The sequence below is a fragment of the Strigops habroptila genome, chromosome 8 (assembly GCF_004027225.2).
Source record: "Strigops habroptila isolate Jane chromosome 8, bStrHab1.2.pri, whole genome shotgun sequence".
Classification (NCBI taxonomy): domain Eukaryota; kingdom Metazoa; phylum Chordata; class Aves; order Psittaciformes; family Psittacidae; genus Strigops; species Strigops habroptila.
Window position 1 is genome coordinate 37,614,585 of NC_044284.2, and position 27,163 is coordinate 37,641,747.

The 27,163-nt window shown below is 42.8% G+C and overlaps 1 protein-coding gene across 2 annotated transcripts in view; it reads left to right on the forward strand.

Moving 5' to 3' along the window:
* The first annotated feature begins 19,738 nt into the window (after positions 1-19,738).
* OSTN (osteocrin) overlaps positions 19,739-27,163 on the forward strand; it is a 69,895-nt gene continuing 62,470 nt past the window's right edge. For both annotated transcript variants that reach the window (XM_030494800.2, XM_030494799.2), the window contains exon 1: positions 19,739-19,987. In XM_030494800.2, coding sequence (XP_030350660.1) covers positions 19,946-19,987 — 42 coding nt within the window. In that variant the 5' untranslated portion in view covers positions 19,739-19,945. The remainder of the gene's footprint in view (positions 19,988-27,163) is intronic.

A 27,163-nucleotide genomic window follows, 5' to 3' on the forward strand; every position in this document is an offset into this window, starting at 1 on the left:
ATTAAAGGCATTAGTAGAGTTACAAAAGCTTTTTAACAACAGAGTGTGACCCAGCCTTGGACACGGACAATGGTTTTTTGTGTGCTATAATTAGCACACACAAAACCTCCCCATTAACTTGACAGTTTTCCATTTGTTCTTTAAAGAATTGAGCAGTGCAAAGTGCTCTTGGCCCATCAGAGGTGGGAGTTGTGCAGTCAGTATGGAAGTGTCGGCAATCTCAACATTGTCTCCCTTTGGGCAGTGCCAGCTGGTCAGCTGAGATACCTGATGAAATAATTTACCTACAAGGTTAAACTCTGCCCCTGCACTGCCTGTGCATGCCTGAGTGATACCAGGACCAGCACGCAGAGTTGTGACCAGTCCTATGAAGAGCTGTTTCTCCTTTTTCTCCTCCTTACTCACATGAAACAAATGTACCTCAGTGGAGAGAAATATTTTGACCTGTTGTAGGACCTGAGAGCTAAGGGTGAGGAGCAAATGCAGAAGGAGGGAAGGAATTTTCTCATTCATTGTTATATGAGCTGAAGTGTTAGAAGAAATCTTGCACTGAATTTAAGACCAATATAGCAGTAATTGTGAGAGCTGGCATCTTTGAGATCACTCTGCAGGTCTAGGATAGAGCTGGAGAAAGACTGTACAAATTTAAAGTAACAAGCTGCAGAGGTTGTGTGAAGGAACAGATCTATGGTAGGACATTTGAACCTGAAGAAGGGGGGAAAAGCAGATCTTAAAGACTAATGGAAAGCCTTTCGGAAGCAAAGAATTTTCAACAACAGTTTATTTGCTCCGAGTCCCACATACAACTTAAAATTCAGGTGAGACTTCACGTGTAGTCTTTTGAGGGCATGTTGTCTGTGTAACTGAAGTGGAGCCGGATGGTTAAGGTTGAGGAAGAGGATTTGTGTTCACCCTTATCTCAGACAGTGTGTAGTTGTGTTAATTAGCCGCTGAGAAGCTCCACTCATGAGACTTATATCACTGGTGCCACTGATCTTCGGGACAGGGCTGGCAGTGCGTGCAGACCTGTGGCAGTGAAGGACATGGCAATGTGCTGTAGCTGCTAGGGTTTAAGGTGTACAGACCTCGGATCTACTCCATCCACTAAAGACAGATTTCTCCTCTTGTGTTTCACTAGGATACCTGTGGTAAGATTCTTACCCACTAAGCAGAACTTCCCTTTTTAAGAGAGAAGAGATGGCTGAGATCCAATAAAATGCCTGACAAGGTCTTTCTGAGCTAGGACAAGCACCTCTGAAACATGGTAGCCAGACACAGAGATCATCCCAGGGCAGAAGTACCACGCTGAGCATGCAGTACCTCTGCCCAACTCTATTCTACAGACTATTTGCTTCAAGTAAAATACAGTCATTTCCTAACTTCAAGCCTCTCATAGGAGAACTTTTTTAGATATTATTTCACACTTAGGTTGAACTGGTTTTCCCCTTAACATTTGGCTTACACCTAATGCCCCTCCAAAGCCCATCTCTATTCTCAAGAGAAGCTCTTCTGTCTCCCTTTTTGCTGTCATCCTGCAATTCTAGGGACATGCATTAATCCCTGTTATTTCTGTCAAAACTTCCCTGCTACGTGACTTTGTGTGTGGACCTGCACAGTGTTCTGGTGCACACCTGAGCCAGAAGCATCTGTTTTCAGGGATCCGGTACCTCATAGACAAGGTGACACGATTTTCCTGTTTAAAAAAGCAACTTTCTCTTGCACTCAGGTTTCAAAATTCTGCCACTTGCAGAAAAATGCTGTATTTCGAAGTGGCTGCACAGAAGATCAGAATCATCAGATGAAAATAATTCCTTATTACTTCCTTTCTTTTCTATTAACTATGCAGTCTGTGCTGGAGCTTTTTATAAAGCACGCATTACTAGTGGCTCTGGCTTTCCTGTAGGGCACTAATATGTAATACGAATGACATCTGTCATGTTTGATTTGTTCTGCTGCTTAAGTCTGGGGAAGAACAGCTCTCACTTGTGACGGGAAGTTTGAGTATCTCCCTCTGTGCTGAACTGTCTTGCAATTTGTTACAGTCAGTAAAGATGGCTGCTCTTCGCTGAGGCAATATAGAAGCCCTGCCGATGCACTAGTTGCTGGTACTAAATACAAAAGCAATGCTTCTAAAAGTTCCTGAGCTCCAAATTCCTTGCCACTAGATAAGTATATGGCTGACATATCACCCTGGTCTTGCATTCTTTCCTGAGTATCCTTTACTGGCCATAGAAGACAGGTTGTAGAGCTAAATGATCCATTGTATCCAACAATCTGTTGTATCTACAGATTCATAAAGGTTAATTGATTAACTTTCACCCCTTCTCAAAATAAGGACAGATTATCCAGCTGAGTGTTATCATGTTGTTTAATTTGTCTAATATTTGCCACTTCTCGTCCTGAAGCTGATGATAGCTGGAGGGTTAATGTTACCTGGCGTTTTGCCAGTGATGGGTTAGAAAAGCTAAAATAAAGTGTTCCAGCCTAGACAATTGTTTGCTATCTTATTGTCATCTTGAATGGTGAAAAAACTTAAAACATCAAAATTCTTATTGAACAACATTTTCAAAGTTAAATTAGAAAATTTAATTTATTTGCTTCTTATTTTGGTTTACCCTACAAATCTGCTCCAGGTTGTCTTAGTCTGTGTCTTCTCTGCCACCTGGTTCTTGGCTATCTGTCACATGTTACTCCCTGCCCAGTGTCAGAGTCTGTACTGGGGGTGCAAAGATTTCTCCTGTGCTGCTCTTCTGACCTGTGGCTTGTTTTCTCATTTTTATTTTTTTTTTTTATCCTTTAAAATATTTATCTCATTGCTGAATGTCTCAGTTTCTGCTCATTCAACCTTTTGTTCTTTGGTGTTGGCATAATTAATAATTTTATAAAGCTATTTGGCAGATGGTTTGCATGAAGCATAAGCAAATAAATTATTCTTGGTTTGCTTAGAATTGTAGGGGAAAACAATATTTATCTAATTATACTCTGATGTGCATGTACTTTTTATTTGATCAGTATATGGTTTATATCTATACACACACATTGACACAGGTGTATATACCCAGTCTGTTTTATCACACATTTGTGTGCACTCCTGTTGTGTGCCCTGAGTCCAGATAGGTTTCATACACATGCTCTGACCATCTGATTGTTGCTATTATGCTTCAGAGTATGTTTTCAAAAATAATTTCCTGCTACATTCCTGACTGTATTTGTAGGCTGAGTTTATCCTCTTCCCTGCTGTTCCATGATCTGCCCCAAGGTTACTAACAACCCCAACAGACAGCCTGGCTCATGCTACCTGCTGCTTAGATGCAGATTAACTCACTACCAGCCATATGGACTACCAACTTCATAAATTCCTCTCCTTTTGCTTTCTGCGCTTAGAAAAGTTAATGGACAGTTTACTGGTAAAGAAAACGTAAAACAAAACCCCAAACCTGTGACATAATCATCTGGGCTTAACACAACTGGCCCCTCCATCTGCCTTTATGCTGGGATTTGTGCATATAAAGCAGAATATGGTGCTCTGCGTAATGTGGATTCATACTGGTGACTTTCCATTAATGCCTAGGTACTTGTTTACAATACAATGGACTTAGATGAAGGCGTTATGTGTATATTGCACACACATAAACATGTATGACTTTATATGTTTAAAATTATCCCCATTGTGGGGTTGAGCTGTAATTAGGAGCAACTCTTATAGTTGTTTCTTAAGTGTTACTAGATTGGCAGACCATGTTTCAAGGCGATTTTCATAGTGAGTTTACAAAATACATGTTTAGGGAGAGGTGAATGTGAGGCCAGAAAAAGAGAATTTTCAGGAGGTTAAGATGCTGTGACATAAATAAGGAGAGGTCTGTGTTCCATTACTAGTATTGCACCTCAAGATTTTATCAGAAAACTGAACTCTTTAGTGCCAAGTGCTGACTTTAGGGTGCCCTTTCTAAATAGTATTTACTGTCTGGTTTTTAGAGGTGGGGAGCTGGGATGCTCAGGAATTAATGGGCTGAGTCTCAGCAGAGCTCAGGGTCCAGCATTCACGAATGTTAGTGGCATACTCTGTCCCAACCCTGTGGCTGGACCTGTTGTGCTTATGGATCCCATCCAGACTGAGTCCTGATTGACTTTGTTTGGGCTTCTTGCCATATGGGACAGATAAGGACATCCAAAAGAGGTGGTAGCATTAATCCAAGTTCTCAAAAATGTGCTGTGCCGTCTGAGACACAACTGAAATGTGCGTTAAGCCACCGCAGGCAGTCATTAGTCACAAAATACCTTTCTGTCACTGCGGTACTCTTGTATTGAAGACTTAGATTACAGGCATGCTGCATCCAGTCGTTTGTGAATTATAGTTTATATTGGCAGTTTGCAGTGTATGTTTATCTGCAGAATGTGTGTTCATGTACAGGTAATCTGGTGCATATAAATATTTCAGATTATCATGTATATTACTTTTGATTGTTTTTTTGGTTTTGCTGAAAGTTGGGTCCTTAATTTAACCCTGGAGTTAAGACTTTGTATCCTAGCTTTCAGGCATTAGCTTATATAGTCTTTATGTTCCTTTGGTAAAGGACTGAATGGTTATGGAATCAAGAAAGATTTAAGTTAGCCCATTGATATGCAACAGTATAATCGGCATAACTGCTGTGACAGTTCCAGCAGTGCTGGGTTTACAAATGTATACTTTCATAAGTTCTTCTAGAGAGGCTTATTCTTTAAACATTTGGGCAAATAACAGATTTTAAATCTTAGGGGAGAATCAAGTGAAAAATACAATATAATATAAACTGTTTTAAATGAAAACATATTTTTCTCAATATTTCCGACTTTTAAATAAGAAATGTAAATATTTTTATAGTCTCTTTAACTTTCACATGTGTACTGCAGCATAGAAATTCAAATCTATCTTATTGGACCTAATCCAGCACTTTACAGGCTACCACTTTTCCCCATCTCTTTCGAAAATTAACAGTTTTGCTAATTTTTTGGGGGGGTTCTTCAGGTTTTTTTCAATCTTTGGAAGGAAGGGAAAAAAAAGTAAGAGTCCTCAAAATAAAAAGCAATGAAGTATGGCTTCTCCAGTGACAGAATACAAATTAGGATAGAAAAAAAGAAAAGAAAGACACTGAAGTATAGCTAGTTCTTATTTTCCAAATGATTGAGGGGTTTTCACAAAAAAACAAAACAAACAAACAAACAAAAAAAAACCCAACTGGTGTTTCTTTTTAGAAAAAAAAAATCTTTCAAAATATCACAATTCATTATTTACCTTTTGAGCTCTCTTACTGAACGTTTGTAGAAGAGGCAGGCTGTGAAATATTGAAAAAAACCCCAACATTGGAAGTTTCACATCAGATGGTGTCTTCAAATTTCTCGTGCTTTGGTTCCTGCCTCGAGCTGTAGTTGCTGCTGCAGAAATTGGTAACATAGAATTGAAGCCAGAATCTTACCCTTTTAATTGAATGAGATTTAGAAGTGATTTTTGAGAAATTATGATTACCTGCTACGTGCTCAAGAGGTGTTGCATCCCGACTAGAAGAAAGTGCAGCAGGAGGGCCAGGAGACCTCCATGGATGGACAAGGAGCTGCTGAGGAAACTTAGAGGGAAAAAAGAAGCTTATAGAAGGTGGAAGCGAGGACAGGCGGCCTGGGAAGAATATAGGAGCATTGCCCGGGAAGCTAGGGACCAGGTTAGGAAAGCTAAGGCCCAGCTAGAATTAAGTTTGGCAAGGGATGTAAAAGATAACAGGAAAGGATTCTATAGATACGTAGCAAATAAAAGACAGACTAGGGACAATGTGGGCCCCCTCCAGAAGCTATCAGGAGAACTGGCTACCATGGATTTGGAGAAGGCTGAGGTTCTTAATGACTTCTTTGCCTCAGTCTTCACCAGCAAATGCTCTGACCACACCACGAAAGTCTTGGAAAGCAAATGCAGGGACTGTGAGAATGAAGACCTTAGGCCCACTGTAGGAGAGGATCAGGTTCGAGACCATCTTAAGAACCTGAACGTGCACAAGTCCATGGGACCTGATGAAATCCATCCACGGGTCCTGAAGGAGCTGGTGAATGAAGTTGCTAAACCACTGTCCATCACATTCAAAAAATCCTGGCAGTCAGGTGAAGTTCCCGATGACTGGAAGAAGGGTAATATAACCCCCATTTTCAAGAAGGGGAAGGTGGAAGACCCGGGGAACTACAGACCAGTCAGCCTCACCTCTGTGCCTGGCAAAATCTTGGAACAGTTTCTCCTGGAAAACATGCTAAGGCACATGAAAAACAATGAGGTGGTTGGTGACAGCCAACATGGCTTCACTAAGGGGAAATCCTGCCTGACCAATCTGGTGGTCTTCTATGATGGAGCCATGGAACTGATGGATAGGGGCAGAGCAGTTGACGTCATCTACCTGGACTTGTGCAAAGCATTCGACACTGTCCCGCACGACATCCTTGTCTCTAGATTGAAGAGACATCAATTTGATAGATGGACCACTCGGTGGATAAAAAACTGGCTCGATGGCCGCACGCAAAGAGTTGTGGTAAATGGCTCGATGTCCAGTTGGAAACCTGTAACGAGTGCTGTCCCTCAGGGATTGGTGTTGGGACCGGTCCTGTTCAACATCTTTGTCAGCGACATGGACAGTGGGATTGAGTGCGCCCTCAGCAAGTTTGCTGATGACACCAAGCTGTGTGGTTTGGTTGATACGCTGGAGGGAAGGGATGCCATCCAGAGGGACCTTGACACGCTTGTGAGGTGGGCCAATGCCAACCTTATGAAGTTTAACCAAGCCAAGTGTAAGGTCCTACACCTGGGTCGGGGCAATCCCAGGCACTGCTACAGGTTGGGCAGAGAAGAGATTCAGAGCAGCCCTGCAGAAAAGGACTTGGGGGTGTTGGTTGACGAAAAGCTTAACATGAGCTGGCAGTGTGCGCTCACAGCCCAGAAAGCCAACCATATCCTGGGCTGCATCAAAAGAAGCGTGACCAGCAGGTCGAAGGAGGTGATCCTGCCCCTCTACTGTGCTCTTGTGAGACCTCACTTGGAGTACTGCGTACAGTTCTGGTGTCCTCAACATAAAAAGGACATGGAGCTGTTGGAGCGAGTCCAGAGGAGGGCCACGAGGATGATAAGAGGGCTGGAGCACCTCCCGTATGAAGACAGGTTGAAAGAGTTGGGGCTGTTCAGCCTGGAGAAGAGAAGGCTGCGTGGAGACCTCATAGCAGCCTTCCAGTATCTGAAGGGGGTCTACAAGGATGCTGGGGAGGGACTCTTCTTTAGGGACTGTAGTGGTAGGACAAGGGGTAATGGGTTCAAACTTAAACAGGGGAAGTTTAGATTAGATATAAGGAAGAAGTTCTTTACAGTGAGGGTGGTGAAGCACTGGAATGGGTTGCCCAGGGAGGTTGTGGATGCTCCATCCCTGGCGGTGTTCAAGGCCAGGTTGGACAGAGCCTTGAGCCACGTGGTTTAGGGCAAGGTGTCCCTGCCCATGGCAGGGGGGTTGGAACTAGATGATCTTAAGGTCCTTTCCAACCCTTACTATTCTATGATTCTATGATTATACTGAAAGAGTATGTGCATTTTCATATGCTGCATTTTGTAGTGTAAGTGCCTTTAAGTTATCTGTACAAAGACAAGTCTTTCTCCTGGTTTTATGCAAGCTGGTAGCAGAGAAATGAGATTAAAGGAATGAGCTGGTTTATAGGTAGATTCATTGAATGATTCTGGTGACTGAATGATTCTCACCACAGAATGTCATTCTCTGCAGCTGGGTGGATTTATTTGTGTGACTGAAGCATCCTGACTTTTTTCCCTCTGAGCTTAATGATGAAAATCCCCGACTTTCATCTCAAAACTAGATTAAACATTTGTAGTGTTATTTAAAATGGGTGGGACTGTTTGCTGACTTCCTTGTCCTGAGCCAAATGGATCTCACCCTCTTGGGTCTGTTGTTCTAGCTGTCTGAGGGCAGGGCAGAGGCAGGCCTGAGGGCAAGATAGGATTGGAAAAGCAGGAACCTTAGAATGGTTTGAGTTGGAAGGGACCTTAAAGCTCCTCCAGTTCCAACCCTCTACCATGGGAAGGGACACCTTCTACTAGACCAGGTTGCTCCAAGTCCTGTCCAGCCTGGCCTTGAAGACTGCCAGGGATGGGGCAGCCACAACCTCTCTGGGCAACCTGTGCCAGTGCCTCACCACAATGTCTGTCTTTAGTCTTTGAGATACAGGAATTTTTATTTAGTTCTAAGGTTTGAAATACTTCTTCAGCAAGGAGGGAAACCCAGAGAGTGGCCAACCAACTGTGTAGCTCTGGAGCTGGTGCAGTAGCAATTCATCTGGTTATTCCATCACATGAGCAGTGCATGAGGAGAAGGGGTTCATTGCTGTTTGCTTTCCTATGTGTGGCTTTTATGCACCCTGGCATGGTCGGAGGAGTAGACATGATGTACAGTTGTAAGGTCTTTGCCTCTCTGATAATACATGTTCAGCTTGAGTCCTCTGTCCCATCTTTGTGTAATGAAAATTTCTCAGCAGGATGGTGACTTGTGCTGTGGCCCTAGTTTCTTGGGAGGAGGGGCAAGGGGGAAGGAAGAGATTTCTGTATCAGCAAATACCTTAGAAGTGGATGCAGGATATTTAGTGAGAACGTGCAAGCCGCCATGAGAGCAACAGGGAACCAAAGTCTTAATGAAACCCTTTGACAGGAGGGTAAGGCTGGCTGGCGTGGTCACTGGTGCTTAGCTCTGGTGCAGACGCCAGCCAGGCCCTGCTGAAATAATCCTCTTAAGGGAAAGAAAGAGTAGAAAGCATTTCCATCTGCTGCACATTCTCTTTGGATGCAGCGTTTGCTGTGTCCAAGTCTTCTATGTTTCTCTGTGTCTTCTATCTCTGAGGCATAGCAGGAGATCTTAGGAAGGGAGAAGCACTGGAAGTTGTATCTGCCTCATTTGGACCTGGATATAACCATGGGTATGGGAAGAGGAACAATAGGAATTGGTCTACATCGCATTAATCACTTTGAGTATGCGCTGGCAATCCTTACAGCGTGCCTTGCTGCCTCTGTACATTTGTGCGTTATTCCTCCTGTCTTTCTCCTCCAATGCTAGATCACACTGCTTTTCTCTTGATATGATTGCCTCCTTAAAGATCTCATGCAGAGTTGCTCTGCTTGCCACAAGCTGACTGTTTCATACCTCTTTGGACTAAAAATATGCCAAGATCAGTATTCCAGGATACTTCAGTTCTGGTACCAAAATTCTGAATCCAGCCAGCTGTGTTTTGATGGAGAGAAAGAAGCTCTGATCTAGGTCTGAATTTTTCTAATTGTAATCTGAAGCAAATATTGTTCACTTTTTAAAAGAAGGAATTGCAAAAGCAGATTTCCCACCAATTTGAAGAGCCTGAGCAGAGCTTCTCTCTGGCTGCTATGAAACACAGAACTGGGTGGTACTTGGTGCCTCAGAACTCTCTCAAAGAATGTGTGAAACACATGGATAAGGGTTTGCTAACTTCAGTCTATAAGAACAGGTCTCTCTATGTTCAGAAAGAATAAAACCCTCCCACCCTGTTTTTGTTTGCATTCTGTGGTGTTTTGGGTTTTGTTTTGTTTTGGTTTTTTTTTGTGGGCAATCTTTGGCATTTTGTGGCATAAAATTAGAAGGTTTTTAGACTAATGGCATGCAACATCCATGGTGCACTGTGCCCTTGCTGTTCTAGAAGCTGGTCTTAGTCATGTGGGTTTTGGTCTTTGTACTGGCCAGGTCAGGTAGAGGAGCAGCAAGTTTATTTCAATATTAAGCTGTCAGCAGATTATAGCAATATATTGTAAGGAAAAAGAGGTTCCTGAACATTATTAAGTTTTTAGTTTGGGATTAGGAGGTTTTAAGACAGATTTAATTAAACAGAGTAGGGACACCTTTATGAACCTGAAGTTGGGGTTAATTCACTCCCCTAATGTGCTCCATTTCTTGATTACACAAAGATGAAACAAATTCCATGACCTACCTGGGGAGGCCTGGACGGGAATGTGAAGTTTCATCTCCAGACAGTACAGTGCCCTGTCAGTGAGGGCATGATTAATAACCATGTCAGGGGACTCTGGTGATGGAATGAAATGAAATTGAGCCATGTCTGACAGTGAGCCAGTGCCACACAGGGTGCTTTCATGGAGATGGTGGGCCTGGTTGAATGGACTTGATAAAAGATGCCCTTCAGAGTTGCAGCAAGATGGGGGAAGAGGAGAGTAGGATCCAGAAGCTGTCAGGAGCTCATGATTAATGGAACCAGACATAGGTGTTTGTTTAAATTTGCCTTTGTGCTTGGCATCTCTTGGACTGTGATGAGCGCCTTTTCAGTGAAGTGGTGAAACAGCTCAGATGCAATTAGAACTTACCCCAGCTGCTACCACCACAGTAACCGGACACAAACAAACCCTTTTCAGAGCATTCTTGAATTTCTGATGGTTTTTCACTAGGTGCTTCCCACTTTTGCTTATTTCTGGACCCCATGGCTCAGTGTTCAAGTGGCACAAGATTTGCAGATGAGAGCACTGATTGTTACACCTGTCAAGCTTTTTCCTCTTTAAGCCTGTATTCATACATACATGGACCTTACACTTGTGAGTTTCATGCCAAATGCATAATGAAAAAAAATTAAAATGAAAGGATTTTATCAGGAGAAATGATTGAATGTGTCTGGATACTTGGGGACATTGCAGTGGATTTTGTGTTTTGTAGAATCATGTGTTTACAGAGCTTTAAACCCAAAAGGGACCCCTTTGCCTCTGACACCATATATCTCTGTCAATTTTTTTCTTAGCTCTCTCTTCACTGAGGTTTTGTATGTGATTAAAACATCTTCTCCCAACAGGCGCCTGCCCTGATTTTGAGTTGCTAGGGAAGGGGGTCACTGTGTGCAAGACAGTTCCCATGTTTAATCACTGTTGTTACGTAAAGTTTTCACCTTCTTTCCGTTGTAAGCAGCAGTTTCCAACTGTTGAATGAAAGACCCTGTATGTACCTGGAACCGGAACAATGCTCACAAAAGGCTGTTGGTCTCATCCCAGTGTTCTTGGTAGACTGAACAGACTGATCCCTCTCTACCTCTGCCAGGTCTTCGTCCCCTGTGTCTTTAACTAGTTGGTATTATTTTTATACTTAACCCACCAGTGTCTCCCCAAACCACAGCCCCCTTGTTTTTACACAGAGCACCCTCCTTCACTCCACACATCCTGAATGTTAGCTTTTTTCCCTTTTGTGCCAACATACTGGGTGGAATTATGTTGAGTTTCTTGCCCACTGTGTTGTCCAGTTCCTTTTAAGCACCACTGCTGTCCAGAGTATTGTACTCTTCCTCAATTTTGCATATGCAGGTAGTAAAATGAATTCTGTTTGAGTGGGCCCAGCTCCCAGAGAGTTTAGGCCACTTTCTAATGTTTTTTATTCAGATAGATCTGTATGTTTTATTATCAGAGCTTTTATGTTTATTACCAGTTATTGATAAAAATGCTGAGTACCAATACTATGCTCTACAGGATGCTAGGATATTCTCAAGTAAGCATGCATTGCCAGGTTTTGGGATGGTGCATTCTTTGCAAACCCAGCAGTCAGCACTTGAAGTCCCATTTGCATTCTTGTTTCTCATTTAGGCTTATTCCTCTAGTTTCTAGGTTTGAACTAAGTTACGTCAGACTACAAGTCTGTTATTCGACAAAAAAAAGATGGTTCTCAATCCAAATACACCACAAATGCTGGGCAAGACACAGGAAAGTTTGGTTCCCTGTTTTGTAGTTTCAGGTCTGTACCCAAAATGCACAGCTATGTGCTCTCTTAAAAAAAAAACATGAAAGTTTCAAATCCTCCATGTGAACTGAAAGTAGAGGAACATGAAAACCAATTTCTTTGGTTTGTATTCTTTTTTCTATATTTTCTTGTATTTCTTGTATTCTTTTCAACTGTTTTCTCATTTCTTTTTCCCAGCATCTGTATAAATCTGATAAGAGTTCCTGCTGTGGGCAGTCGCAGCTGAACGCTGAGTCAAGAATACAAATGAAGTCCAGATTTCCAACATGTTATTTTAAAAGTTCCCTACAGTTAATGCACTATAAGTCTAATAGTGATGTTTCCACCAGACCACTATATACACACAGTCTTTGGGGAAAAGAAGGAATCAGGATCAGTCTAGTATTCTGAATGCATCGTAGTCCAGATTTGATTTGCTCCCTTTTTATTGTTTTTGTTTGTTTCTAGAATACCAAGCAGCTTGTTTGTAGAAAAGTTGTAGCACTATTAACATGCAGATCTGGACTGCGGCCCTGCAGGCAGTTAAGGAAGGGAAATAATGCCACCTTATGTCCTGATTTGTCACTGCCGAGCCTGATGTTTGGTTCAAGTCAAATGCATTATGAGTGAGGAGTGCTGTGGAGTGAGTTCCTTCTGCTTTCTGGAGTTACTTCCACTTGGTCAGAAAGAATGAGGTGAATGTGTAATGCTTGGTGTGTTGGTAGAGATTTGGCTCCTACTTTGGATGAGTTTGGCAGCATCAAAAAAAACACTAAACCAAACCAAAACCAAAGATGATTCAGCCCCAAAGCGCTAACATCAAACTCTGTGAATGTGATATTGCAAGTCTTCAAATTTGTAAATATTAACACAAAACACTTCCGGGGTTATTAGTAGATGAGATGAAGTTTGTAAATGCAAAAACAGCATAGGCAAGTGTTGCAGATTTGAAAATTTGCACAACAAATTTAAAAGATTTTTAAAATAAATGACACCAGAAACGGAACTGCACTGGAAATGTACATTTACAGGCAGTAGACTTCCCCCTGCTTTTGACTGTTGCTTCGTATTTGTGCTATTTGATTAGGGTTTTTGAATCTTTTAGAAAATACAGTTATCTGAAATTTAATAGGAATGTATTTTATAGTAGTAGTTCAAATTGCAGGAGCTCATTGAGCATTAATATGGCCAGATTTAAAGTCAACATTTAAAAAGGATTTCCTGTTATTGGTTTATTGTCCCAGTTATGTGCCACAGTAGAACTTATTAAAAATAAACACACAAAATTATGGCTTTATTGGTTAACTGAATGGTCATGCATGTTTCTCTGGAATTAAGACTTTATACAGGACACTTAATTCAACAGAACGCAAAAGCAGCAATTCCTATTGTGCTTCCAGTTACAGCTGACTACTCTTCGTTTTGTCTTCCTCTGTTTCCTGGGTGCTGCATGCCTGATATCTCCCAGCCCGTGGAGGAAATATGGCCCTTCCCTGCAGAGAGGGGCACTCAAGTAGCATTTCATTTCTCTCAGTGATAAAAAAAACAGACCAAGCAAACAGATTTTGTTCTTCCAGTTTTACTACAGCACAGATTTGTTTTTCTCCGTACACAGATTGCATGGTAGGGGGTTGCTGTTGTCTAAGCAACTTCACTGGGATGGAATCCTATAGAGAGAAAGGAAAAAGAATCTGCTCACTCTCCTGCTTTTGTAATCTCATTCCAGGGTTTTGGCATCATCTTTCTGTGTATCTATTGTGCAGTTTAGAGAACATTTTACTCTGTCTTTGCTATCTTTATGCCCCTATGGGCTCCTCCGTAGGTAACACCTCTTCCTTGGATCAAGTTCATTTGCTTTCCTCCTGAACCCTTATCTTCTTGGTTAAGTAGAGTGTTGAAATAGTTGGCAAACTTTGAGCATTTTTAATTATCATTAGTAAATTGTTGAGAACACAGTGGACAATTGATGGTCTGGTCCTCAGAGTGCCATTAAAAGAGATTAGAAAAGGCTGTTTGTGTGCGTTGTACAAATTTGTTTGTTTTCAAGCACTGAGAGTATAATGAAAATGTCCCGGCCAGGCTTAGCTGTTGCCGTAGTACCAGTCAAAGCCCGGGACATCCGAATGAGGCATCATTGTTCTGGGTTACCGAGGACCTCTGGGCTCCTGAAACTGGCCCTTCTGAGCAGAAGACTTGCAGAGCAAAATGAAGCCAAGTGCAGACCGCCTGTCCTACCTCTCTGCAAACCTGCCCAGGAATGGCAGTTGCAAATGAATTGTGAAGCCATTTGTATATAATGACATCAATTATATAAATCAGTAATATATAGGACGAATATCTCAGGTGGATAAACACATTACCTCCTGCAAAGATCGATAACAAATGCTTTAGTTAAGAATGCAATAACAAAATAATATGGTCTCAAATATTCTCAAAGGAAATTTCAGTTGGAAGTAATGAGTGCTCAGCCTGTTCTGACACACAGGCAGTTAGGTCTTTTTAAGTGTTTGTTTTGTCTAATATAAAAATACATATGTGTTTTACTCTGTGCAAGAACTCCTGTAAACATTTGGTGTCACTAATGTCTTATGTCTGAAGAATTTCCCAGGATGAATCTCCCAGCACTAGAGTGTGTAGCGAGAGCATGGTGAAACAAGGGTCGGAAATATGTGGCTTATACTACAGCCTACTGCTGGTTATAGGTCTTCTGGCACAGTTTAAATTACTATAGAAAGCTTTTCTGGTTATGTGTGTCAAACAGGAGAGATGTTGGAAACATCCTTCATGCTTTGTAGAAATTAATCTGGCTTTTCACTTTATGTTACCCATGTGTTTCTCACAACAAATTTGTCACTTCATTTTTGGATTCACACATGAGTTCGAAATATTGAAATGGAGCTTGACAAAATGTCTGAAATTTCTCACTTTCATCAAAATTCTGAGTGGCTGTATTTCAAATCAAAGATACTTTCAGGTTTCCTTGGAAATGTGCCGACCTCTAGCAAACAGTTACAGACATGCTGACTTCAAGCTTATCAAGAAATCTGGTGGGTTTGATGTGATTTCTCATAGTGTTTTGCTGAAAGGTTCAGTTGTCTTGTTTGTGTGGATATCATCATCCAGGCTCTGCATGGCTATTTATTTTAGTGCAAGGTGGAATTAGGAGGTGTCTAGAGAGGGCTTACAGCTCCTTTAGCAAAATACATTGTATGAGGTATCGTGTTTTGCTTAGCTGAGCTGCCTAATACACATTACTGCAGTTCACTGTATGAGACAGCTTGGATATGCAGGAGAGATGATTCTGATTTCCCCACATGTAAAGTGTTAAGGAGTGTTTTCAACAGAGATGAGCTGAGAATTTTGCTGGCCCCACAAACTGCCAAATCATTCTGTACATTACTACCTGAAAAACCTTACATGTTAGAGACTGAAGGTCTCCTTGCCAAAAGATATTGTAGAAGCTAAACTTGTATTCAAGAGAAGAATGGAGAAGTTCAGAGAAGAGAAATACAGCCAGGGTTACTAACCATAGAAAACACCCCTCCGACTTGGGAAGTTCCTGGGCTGAAAATAGTTGGATGAATTTAAGGGAGACGTATCACACATCTGTGTGCTCTCTCTAGTAATTGTCATGGTCGCTATTGAGGCTAGGTGCTTGCTAAGGTACGTATTCGTTCTGATCCAATGCAACAAGTGTTATTAGGTTTTTCTATAAAACTTCTTTCTATTAACCCATTTTTCTCATAATAATTTATTTTTCTTAACCATAATATTTAGATTTAGTGAATTCTCAGGTGATTTGGGTATGGCTTGAGATGTTTCCTTCTCAGCAGGATATTGCTACCATCTCCAGCTGAATGAAGACCATTGGGCATGCAAGTGAATCTGGATTTGATGCAAGTTTTTTGCTGTAGTAGTGCAAAAAATAATGTTTGTACTTAGTGTGCCATGTATTACTCTCCCTTTCCTCTGTGGCTGCTATGCTTTCGGCTCCAAGGGAAGTCCCTGTGTGAATTCTACAGCAACAGTTAACAAAACTACTGTGCACAGTAGAAGGGCAGCAGATAACAAGTGTATAGCATTTCTTTCAGCCACTTTGCCAGCATTATATTAATTAATCCACTGATTAAGCCGTATTTGAGTAGGATACCTGGCGACCTGTTGCAGTGACAGAGGTGAGGGCACATTTCCTCTTTGCTGACCTGCTGTGCAGGCAGTGACTTCCAGCAGAAGACCTGAGTAGCTGTGGGTCAGTGTGTGCTACCTCTGCTGGGATAACAGCTGTCCTCTGGGAAACCACAGGGAGAAAGGTGGTAGAGGAGGAAGAATAAAATGCTGGCCTGGTGGCTTCATGAGACAGCAACAACATACATGAAAATATTTTAAGTTTTCAGTGACTTCACATGGTTGGTTTAGGCAGAGAAACTGTAATTATCAAAGTAAGGCTCAGAAGCAGGAAGAAGGTTCAACCAAAACAGGTTGAGAAGGGAGTTTTTGTCTGTTTCTGCAGGTCTTTGGCCCCATCCCTGCAGCATATTCCTGCCCACACCCTGGTGGAGCAGAGTGGCTGTTTCACATGGTGCTGCATGCTTCAGTCCTTCCTCTTTTTGACCCCCTAATCAATTTTTTCCACTTTCATTTGGGAAGAAAGAAAAGATTTTGGGGGAGAGGGAGAAGCGATTTCCTTTTAATTGCTTGTTTGTCCTTGCCTATTCTCCCACCCTTTCAGATTTCTCAGAGCAGGATTTGGGGTGTTTTTTCTCTTTTTTCTTATTTTCAGTGGTATCGATGGGGAAGAATGACATTTTCTGCTTGGATAGAAACCAATCACTTCCCCAGAACCCCTTGAAAAAAGCTTAATTTGCTCAACTAGTCAGTATTCCATCTTCGTTAAAAAGTCCCAGACTGGAATTTGGATTTAATCCTTCAGCTCACGTTTTTGCTTCTCTCCCCGCTTTCCACATCCATACTTACACTTTCCAAGGTACTTTCCTTGCCACTTGTTTTTTTTATTACTGTGCACTCAAGTTACCCTTAGCTCAGGAGGAAAAGGACAAAAAAATACCCTCCAAACAAAAGCAAATAAAAAGCCCCTCACCAAAGTAAATAAATAAGTAGACAGAGAAAACAGGCTGCTAGTTCATTTTCTTCTGCCTTTCCCTTAAGGCATGAGGTAATGCCAAGCTATTTAGTGTGTGATGCAACTGCCTGATGGACATTCAGAGAATCCCAGCAGTGGCAAAAACAGAGTTTACCCAAGCGCAAGTTGGCAGTGAAACCAGTCTCTCAACAAAACGCTATTTAAAGCCACAATGTGATGCATTTTTAACATTTTTATTCAGCACAGGATTTAATTGCTCGCAGACAAACCACCTAGACATTTGTGCCTGGGTGTTTGTGACTGGAATTGTTTGCTATCTGTGTGTTGTTTCAGAGCTGTTCAGTTGTCAACTGAGAGTTTGAGGCAGGAATGAGAATTTGTTCCCTTAGCACTTGCTGTCTGAGATAGCTCAGGAAGGGTTCTACCCTCTGGTCATGTCTTGCCTCTTCCATTTTTTCTCCAATTATTTCTTCCCAGTAACCTTTCCTCTTCTGCCAGCCTGCTCATGAACGGCAGTGGTGAATGGGATATGAAGATGTACTGTATTAGCTTCACCTAAAATGAGAAGCAGTAGCACAGAGAGGTTAAATGTCTTGCTGGAGAATGCAGAGGTGATCTGTCACAGGAGAAATAGCTACAGTCCCTGACTTGGAGGCACCAGGGTGGCTTGGCCATGCGGATGAGTTTTATGCTAGCTTGGCAGCAGCACTGCCACAGCACAGCCTACCTGCCAGAGCTTTACAGCTTGCTCTCAGTCTGTGCCCCTATGGATTATGCTGTTACCACATCAAATGTAGCGATTTGAGGATAGCTCATGTATATCCATACACCTTGGTGTTCCAAGCCTTGAATGAATGTCACTAGATGTCAGAAGTAAGTTATGTATACTCCCCATTGACAACAAAATATGATCCCCAATCATCTGTGCATTTCTGTCTTTAATTCTTACCTGCCTCTTTGGAAGTCTTGAGGTTGAGTTAATTTCACAAATTAAAAACCCCTACCACTTAAAAAATGTGCTGCATCAAAGTCAAGCCATGTTGTCTCATAGAATTCAAAGGCATGTTTCAGCACTCTGTTGAGTAGGGGCCTTGATACCTGCTGAATGTTTTGACATCGTTAGACAGGACCAGCTATGTGCCAGTCAGTGAAGGAAGATGGAGCTGCACATGCAGCTCAACAGCTTTATTTCACTAGAGCAATCCAAGCAGATGAACCTTAGCAGTACCTTTTCAAAGGTGTCAGCGGCGAGCTGGTATTTTCAGTAACTAAAGCACCAAAGTAACCCATTTGTTTACTAGCGTGGGCTTGCAAGAGTCACTGCATCTTTCAGTGCCTCAGTTTCCCCACCTGCCGAATGGCAGCAACGGTGGTCATCTTCCTTTGTGAAGCCCTCAGAAACCACTGATGCTAGGCTCCCTGCAGGCAGGCACTGCCAGCTCCCAGGAGGTCTCTGCAGGTACTGATCATCTACGTGCATCAGAAATTGGAGAGAAGTCCAAGAAATCACAGCCAGACCCACTCCCAGTAACTTCCTTCCCATCACGGCACAACTTCCAATACTCTTTGCTTAAGCATTAATTAAAAATCACTTAAATGATTGGCTTGGTTGGTCTGTCCATTCCCTCAAGGCTTCTAGGCTAGTTTTATTTTTCCTTCTTTTCTTTTTTCCTTTTAAATCAAGGCAATGTGTTAAATGTGGTGACTGTGTTGACATTGCACAATATAGAACCACCCGCTCCTGTATCGGGGCCTTTCACTGCCTTTGCATAGGAAGTTACTGCAGAAACATGTTGCCGGGACATTGCTCTTTATGCCATCTTGTTGCATGGCAGGAGTCCAGGCCAGCACCCAGGAGTGAGTCAATGCATGAGATTAGTTTAATCCTCTCTCAGAATCTTCCAATGGGGAGGGGAAGGACAATGACCTAGTGCCAGCATTTATTTTGTCCACAAGTTCAGTTTAAATAGGGAGGAGAAGGGGGGGGGGGGGGGGGGGAGGGGAAGGAGAGAGGGGGGAAAAAACCTTCCTGGAATTCATTTCGTCTGGAGTGTTGCCAAACCTGGGGGGGCAGCTTGCGAATGGGGAGTGAAGAAAAGGTGGAAAGAAGAGTAGAATGATGATTAGAAATCACAAATGAAAGAATCCCAAAGGGGGGAGAGGGGGGAGAAGAAAAAACAACAAAAAACCTTCTCTGCTTCTCTGAATTTATGTAGGGAGGGAAAAATTCCTTGCCTTTTCTAAGGGTCCTATTCATTAGCAGATGTACTTGCTTTGCTGCCAAGGGAAAAGGAGAACCCTGAGCAGTCCTCTCCTCTCTCCTTGGGAGGCACCTACTGGCTGAACCTGGGTGTGAGAAAATACGATCTCTCCCCTGCTGAAGTTGCTGTTGCGCTACTGTTTGTTGCAGGGCTCTCTGGTCTCTATCTCCTTTTATTCCACCTGCACCCTCACTGGCTGTCAAAGGTTCGCTACGGGTGAATGTGCTGTTCTGTTTCTAAAGTGAGAGGCGCTGTTTTGTTCCGAAACACGCCCAGGCAAGGTTCATGCTCCGCTTTCTGCTGTGGCTCACGGACTGAAGCGCACTCCTCGCACACCTCTGCCGGCTCAGCATCCCATCTCTCGCCAGGGACTCAGTGCGGAGGTCTACCTCTCCTCCGAGATGAACCTTGCGTTCCTGGTCACAGCTCCATCAGGGAGGGGGCGCTTGCGGGTCTCAGCGGCAGCTCTGGCGCTGTGCCGCCGTTCCTGGGCAGCGAGGCCGCACGGCTGGCACGTATTGAGCAGCGGCTCCGCGGGGCGGGCCCGGCCTGCCCCGTCAGCGGGCCGACAGCGCCACCTTGCGGCTCTCACTGAGCGCCTCGGCCGCAGCCCGCGGCGGCGCTCCCGGGGACAGCGCTTCTGGCCCTGCGAGCAACGATCCCGCCTCGGACCCCGGCAGCAGCACATGGAGAGCGGAGAAGTCCTTACTGTAGCGTATGAGCTCTCCCATGGCTTTTTCCTGCTTCCCCAAGTAACACGCATCCCGTTCTCTTTGAAAACATTGTGAATAAAGACAGAAATGAATAGAAAATATATTATACAAGACGACCATTGGGCGAAGGTAAAATAGATTCTAGCCACTGGTGTGGAACCCTAGGGGAGCACAGAGCTCTTTGTGTGTAATGTGTGCATGATTATTTTATTTAGTTTTGGGGGGGGGTTTTTTGGTGTGTTTGTTTTTCGGTTTTGTGGGGTTTTTTTGGGGGGTTGGTTTGGTTTTGTTTTTGGTTGTGTTTTTCATGGTTTTTTGTTGTTGGTGGGTTTTTTTGTTTATTTTGGTTTGTAGGTTTTTGGTTTGGGGTTTGTTTGTTTGGTTTGGTTTGGCTTTTTTTATTTTGGTTTTTTTGGTTGTTTTGGTTTTTTTGGGGGGTTTGGTTTTTTTTTTTCCTAATAGCTGTGAAGTCTGGATCCAAACCTGGATCTGAATCTGAACTTCCTCACAGATCAAGTTTCTTTTGTTCTGGGACCCCATTTTAATTTGTGGGCAGTTAGAGAGGCAGAAACACATGTTTTCTGGAAGCAGTCTGGGCGATGCTGGATCATTAAGTATCAAGAGATATGACTGAAATACCATGTGTGAGTGCTAGTGGACACTGTAACAGCTATGGAACACTGAAGCCTTCTTGTTGGAGTGCTACAGAATGTAATTGTTTAATCTAGTGGGACAGAACAAATGTATTTGGAAGCTGGAAGTCTAATTGATGTAGGTTCTGTTTCCTGCTGCTCCCGCCACAGTGTACTAGCTATCAAGCATGCTTATTGCATTAATTTCTGCTGGGTTTTTATATTACTTTTGACTATTTTTGAACACATCACCAGAGCTCTCTGAAAGTGGCGGAGCTGCAGTGGAATAAGATATCTATTTATGTGAGAATTGTCTGATGGAAGGGGGAAGACCGCCCTGCTGTGCCCAGTCCCTGCTGATTGCCCTTGCCGTGTTTCTTCTCATGCTTATTCTTCACTGGCAGCAGAATACGAAGGTCCATGTATTTCCAACTGATGTCATTTGGGAATCAGAAGTGCAGGAGCCACGTAATCCCGGCAAGGTTGTAGAGACTTTGCTGCTAGTTCAGGTGCACTTGCCCATCAGAATCCAAACTGAGAGCTCTGGGATTCACCATCCCCCAGCCGATGGGACCACGTGCAGTAACAGTTAAATCCACCACATCTGAGTGTGACAACACAAGACACAGTTATCCTGGGTTTTCAATTACTTCACGGGAAGCTGTCAGGAAAGAAATATTCCTGGAGCAGCCCACCAAGTCTAGAGTTTAATTCCTCTGCATATTTTTTGAAAGTAATCTCAGATAATAACTCTGAAAGTGGAAATCCAGGAGCTGAAATTTACTGTGCAGTTCCATGGTAAAGAGTACGTGTGCATGAAAGGGGTGGAGAGAGAATCCTATGGGGCTGAGAGCTGCCTACAGGTTTAAATTGTGTAAGATGTTGTTGGTACTCAAACCTGAATCATTGTTCTTTTACCTACCCTCTGTAGGAAAAGCATAATGCAGGGATCATTTTGTTTTACATTTAACAGTTTTGCAACCCTTCAACCTATTCAGGTTGTTACAGTGACTTAGTGTAAACCTGGTCAAGTATTGCAAATTGGTGTTAACATTCATGTTGCTTTTTTGATCGATACCTTAGATTTTGAAACACATGGTAGCGGACAAACGCCATTACTGTAACAATGAGGGAAACTGAAGCACCACAGGTTTGTTCTCAAAATTGCTCGAGTGGCTTTGGTTTATTAGTGTCACTTTGAAAAGTGCCATTGGAAAAGCTCCATGCCCATTTCCTTGCAGCATCCCTATGCAGCTCACTACAGAAAGAAGAGGAACTTGGTCTAATTGTGATTTTTTTTCTGGTAGTGACTTTTAAGCCAAGACCTAAGATACTAAAGCATGGGTATTTAGGTTCAGAACTTTTTAGCTGGCCAGGAATCAGTCAGTTTTCCACCAGGCACATCTCCCTTCTACAAGAGCAAGGAAGAACAGCAGTGCTGCACTGCACAGCATAGGACCATGCAGGTTCATTTGTTGGCACCTCTGTTCTTGAGGTTGCAGGAATGCCCAAAATCAGATGAAAGCACATATGTGCTTAGGTACTTTAGAGGGCTAGCATTGCTCAAAACAAGGGGAGGGATCAGCTCATTTATTGGGGAAGTGTTTGAATGCTAGTTCTTCCAAGTGCATAAAACACAATGTTTATTCAACCAAGGTCCATTGGTGGAATATTTGTTCAGCTGGCATTGGGCTTTGTTCAGATTTCTGCCCTAACCAGCTCTAGAGAATGCCCTCCCCACAACAGCAGCAACAGTGCAATTTTGTTGTGTGTATGCACTTCACTAGGGTCTGTCCCCTCTGATGCACCATAGTGCAGTTTGGCTTTACACCTCAGCCTCTCACACATACAGCAGTTAGCAAGGGTTATGTCATGCTGGGTATGACAGTGAACTGTCTGCAGAGGCCCACCTGTATGGTTATTAAGTTTTTCCCACGTGCCAGAAATGCTTGGCGGGGGGGAATCCTGGCCCAGGCTAACAACAGTGGGAGTTTTGCAATTGACGTCAGCAAAGCAGTAATTTCACCCAAGGCCGCTAACAAGATGTGATGGACGCAAACTAGGACTCTAGAACAAACTGCTCTGTATCCCATTACTCACCTCCTGCTCCAGCCCCTCTCCCCGCACAAGATGTGGCAGAATCTTGGGATATTCCTCAATGTGCAAACACAGCACATCTTCATTAGAAAATGGAGATAACAACACCATCTCTGCTGAGTGACGTTCCTTCATGTGCTCACCCTTGTTCAGGTCCTGTACCCCACAGAGCCCTCTGTATCAGCCTGGTTTGCCGGATGCTCCTTTCAGGAAGCACAGCTGCTGGCTGAGGCTGGGGCAGCGCTTGTATGCCCTCCTCTCTGCCTGCAGCAACTGCCTGGATAACTGACACAGCCCTGTATCTTCCTAGCCAAAACAGCAAAAGCATTTATTTGAAATGCAGGTCACTGACGAGTGTTTATAAAGGCTCAGATTCATTCTGAGAGGTTATAAAGCCCCTCCTAAAGCTCATTAAGAACCTGCTGCACAAAGGGAGTTGCAGCTTTGTGACAAATTGTCTCAGGACTGTCACACAAAGGCAGCTTAATGTGAACTGTCATGTGTTATTTAGGCTCATGAGTGATGGAGGAGGAGAAGTTCTGGAAATGAGAAAGGGTATTAAGTGAAGGGAAACCATGTCCTGGGCTTTTGGCCGGTAATGGGCTTTAGCATAGATCACTTGAATGGCAGGCTGTTAGGCTGGCCTTAGACCTATAGGCTACTTGAAAATAATAGCAACTTATAATTTAAGAGAGTATTAGTATCAATACATGTAAAGTGACCAGAAATAGGCTGGTGTAATTTGAGGAGTAATTCTGCTGTGTGGCTGGACTCACTGCAGGAGGAGGAGATGTGGGGCATTCTGAAAAACTGGAATATATCTAGAATGAATTAGCTGTGGGCAGGTTTCCTCTGTTTATTGAATCTGTATGTATAAGAACACACATACATTTTAGCAAACATATTTCTGTTCTGGTTTCAGGTTTATATGATTGATTTCTAATTTATTAGGGATTTAAAACTGTCACAGAAGGAAAAAGAAGTTATTTCTGTAGCACAAGCAAAGGACTGTCTGTTGATTTAAGGTCTGTTGTGGTGAGTGATTGTGTTTGCTCCCTACGGCTACTATACATGCAGGCAAATATAGAGTTATGGGGTAGACACGCTAAATGTTTATTAGTTTTTCAAGGCTAACCACAGTGAAAATGAAAAACAGAAGGCAAATAAACTCTTGTTCTTCAGGCTTTCCTCTGACTAATGGAAGGAAATATCTCTGGTCTGGTTGTGATTCACTGTCCACAACAGAAGCCCCTGACCCAGCCTACTAGTTATGGTTGAAATTAGCCCTTGAAATGGTCAGATCTGGCAATTCCTGCTTTCCTTACCAGAAGGTGCCAACACAAAGTAATTATTTGCCCTTGTGTTCTTGGCTCTGGTTGCAACTCCTTTCCCACCATATCCAGGAATGCACTTTGGAATTCCCAGATCACCACCCTGCAGAAAGCTGGGACAGTCCTTTGTGATCTTCCTCCCAAAGCTGCTACTCAGGCTCCAAAAGGTACCTTTGCTTCTGCACATCTGTGCATGCAGATATTACACCTAAAATTTCAATGGGGTAGCAAGAGTAAAATAGAGGTGGTTCAGCTGCAGAAAGTGTGTAGATAGCTTGGATATTTCTCTTTGTTACTCCTTGCTGGATGCCCCTGATACCATCTGGCAGAGGGAAATGGTGCACGTGCATGCAGATACCCACACGTACAGACACCACCACTTTGCAACAATACTTCGCATTGTGTGCAAAATCTTTTCTTTAAGAGGTAGTGTGCTTCAGATTTCGTAAGTCAGAACAATTAATGCTAAAGGGATCAAGAACCTAATGGAAAAATCAGTCTTGGAAAATGTCTATGTGGAAAGGGTTACTATCACGCCAGAGGGTTGACATTGCTTTGTTTATTAGATCTGCTGGTGCTTGAGAGTGGTGGAGCACTTCACCAGATCAGCAAGATCAAGGAAGCTGAAAGGTTTAGCTTTCCCCCTTTGCTCACACGTGACAGAGGAAAGAAATGCTTTAAGAGGGAAACAGCAAGGTGAGAATTTGCTGCTTGTCAACATTGGCTCTGAGAGGGATTTGACCAGCGTGAAGGAGGGCTGGCAGAAGCAGATGTCAACTTTGCCCTGGAGAGAGTAGAGTTAATTAGAAACACAGGGCCAGCCTTGCAAAAATCGCATCTGTACTGTCATGTGCACCAAATAACCCAAAAGAGTGTGGTTTGTTTCCATAATAGTGACTTACAGGGCCAAATAACACTTCTCCAAACCTTTGGCTAACAGCCATAAAGTAATTTTTAAACAGAGGCTGTCAATGAGAAAAATCATTATATGTATTAGTTTGGAGATATATATCTACATTAACATTCCTAACTTATATGACTAAAATAAACCACTTCTGCTTTTTTTCTTTAAGCTTCACTGGGTCTTTGCCATCTTTGTGGTCTATTTACCTCAATTTGATTTTGTTTCCAAAATGTGATTAGTCAGTTCCCCTTTGGTCCACTGGCCTTTTTAATGACAGCATCAGTAAAAGGAAAAATGACAATTCTTTTGCCATTTAATCTAATGTGGTATGTTTGGGGGCATTTTCCCCTAACCCACACATTTTCAGCTCTCCACACATTTGGAGGGTTTTTTCAGTTGAATCACTATAGCACTCCTTCTGTTGTTTTAGCACCTAGTTAGGTGACCATTACCATGTCTCTGATGTATTTTATTCTAAGTTACTGTGTAGTCATTGCTGAGTTCATAGTATTATTTTGTCCAGAATATAAATTAGTTGCTGTTTGGTAGTATCTTAATGATTGTTTTTTTTTTCCTCCTGCTGATAAATTGAATTCCACGGTTAGACTTAATTTGGTTCTTGCTTCAAAGTTTACAGTCTAAAAGAAGATAAGCCAGAAAAAATGAAAAATTTGCAAATGGAAACAGAAACTCTGTTAACTGTCCCTGAAATGTTTGAAGGCAGTTCTTGGCCTTTTGTCAGGAAGGAGCACACTCAGGCCCATCTCCATGTAGAGGGATGTTTTTTGCTGTTAATTACACTTGCCCACTGCCTGGTGCATCTGCCAGCCCTTTGCATTTGCTTGTCTCTGGGAATAGAGGCACTGGAAACCTTTCTTGCTTCTTTTCCAGGCTGGCAGTAAGCTGCGTTCTACCTCATGATATTATGATGAAAGATGTCTGGTCAGCACAGAGCTGAACTGCGGTTTGTCTCCTGGCCTCTGCCAGTGATTCCTTCTGCCAGCAGGCTCCTTATCGCTGAATTTCAAAGGAAATGAGTACTGCAAGTGTAGCCCAGCAGCATGGAGGGCTAATGAATGTTTGCAAAATGTTGTGAGATACATAGATGTAAAGTGCCATACGACTTCCTCAGACTTTATTTGTCTACAGCTCTATGGGATTCAGCTCGTGGTTCTGATTCCCTTTACTGTGTTCACTGAGTCCCTTTCTTCAGTTTGGAGGTTTCTGCTGCATGTGGTGGAGCTCATAGATAGCTGGAGATAGTGATGGCTTGAGCTGGTCCATGACCAGTTACCTGGTCTTATCCCTGTGCAGCCCCAAGTTAATGTCCCCTTTCTGAGCCAGGCATTCAGGGACTTCACTTTGAGGCTGCAGCTTGCCTAGGTCTGGCTCCAGGGGCTGCTCATGTATCACTGGTTTGGGAAAAGCTCCTTTATTCTCCATCACATGAATCTGCTCCTCGTGCCTGCTGTGCCAACTTTGAACTCTTTCTGTTGGTCACAGTAATCCCTCCTTGTTCTCTATCTGCTTTATTTTTTTTTTTGCTGTAAGAAAGACTGATGTGTCAAGCATTTCCCACGCTGTCACGCTCTAGGGTTAACTCATGACAGCAAGCTTTACTGGCAGATCCCTGCTGGTGAGGAAGCTCTGCTGATCTGAGGTTCGGGTGGCACTGTGCTCGTGAGATCCTTGGATGCAGCCGGGTCAGTGTCTTGGAGGCCCAGAACTTTCTTCAACACCAATGGGAAGAAGTGGAGTCTTGTTGGAAGTGCTGAGTAAAACCCCATCCTGGCTTTCTTCCCACGGAAGCAGAAAAAGGGTGTTGTGTACCAGGCACTCCCCATTGCCAGCACAGGCATTTCTGCAGAAAACAAGACCTGCCTCAGAGTAATTCCCCTGAGATGTGTAACTGTCAGCACAGTTTTATCTATCACAAAAAAAACCCAACAAACCAAACCAAACAAAATGAAAAATTTTTCCTTTTTCATCTATTTTTCTTGAAGAATCAGTATATTTAAATTAAAAAGGACTTTCATTTTATATCTTAGAAGAAACTCTTTTGAGTGTATTTTCTTAATGAACAGCTAAGCCTAAGGAAAAGCTACCGGGTGAGGTATATTTTTAAAGCAATGAAAAAATAAAGAGCAGGGCAGAGCTTTGTGCTATTCAAAGCAATCACAAGCAACACTTTCTTTGGCATCAGTTCAAGTAATTGTTGTGACATGTTAGTGACTTACAGTTTAAAAATCCAGGTCTGAGAGTGAAAATGATTAGATAAATATATGTTTCTGGTTGGAACAGACCTTGTTAACAGCATTTGTGGCGTTTGTGTTCCTCATAG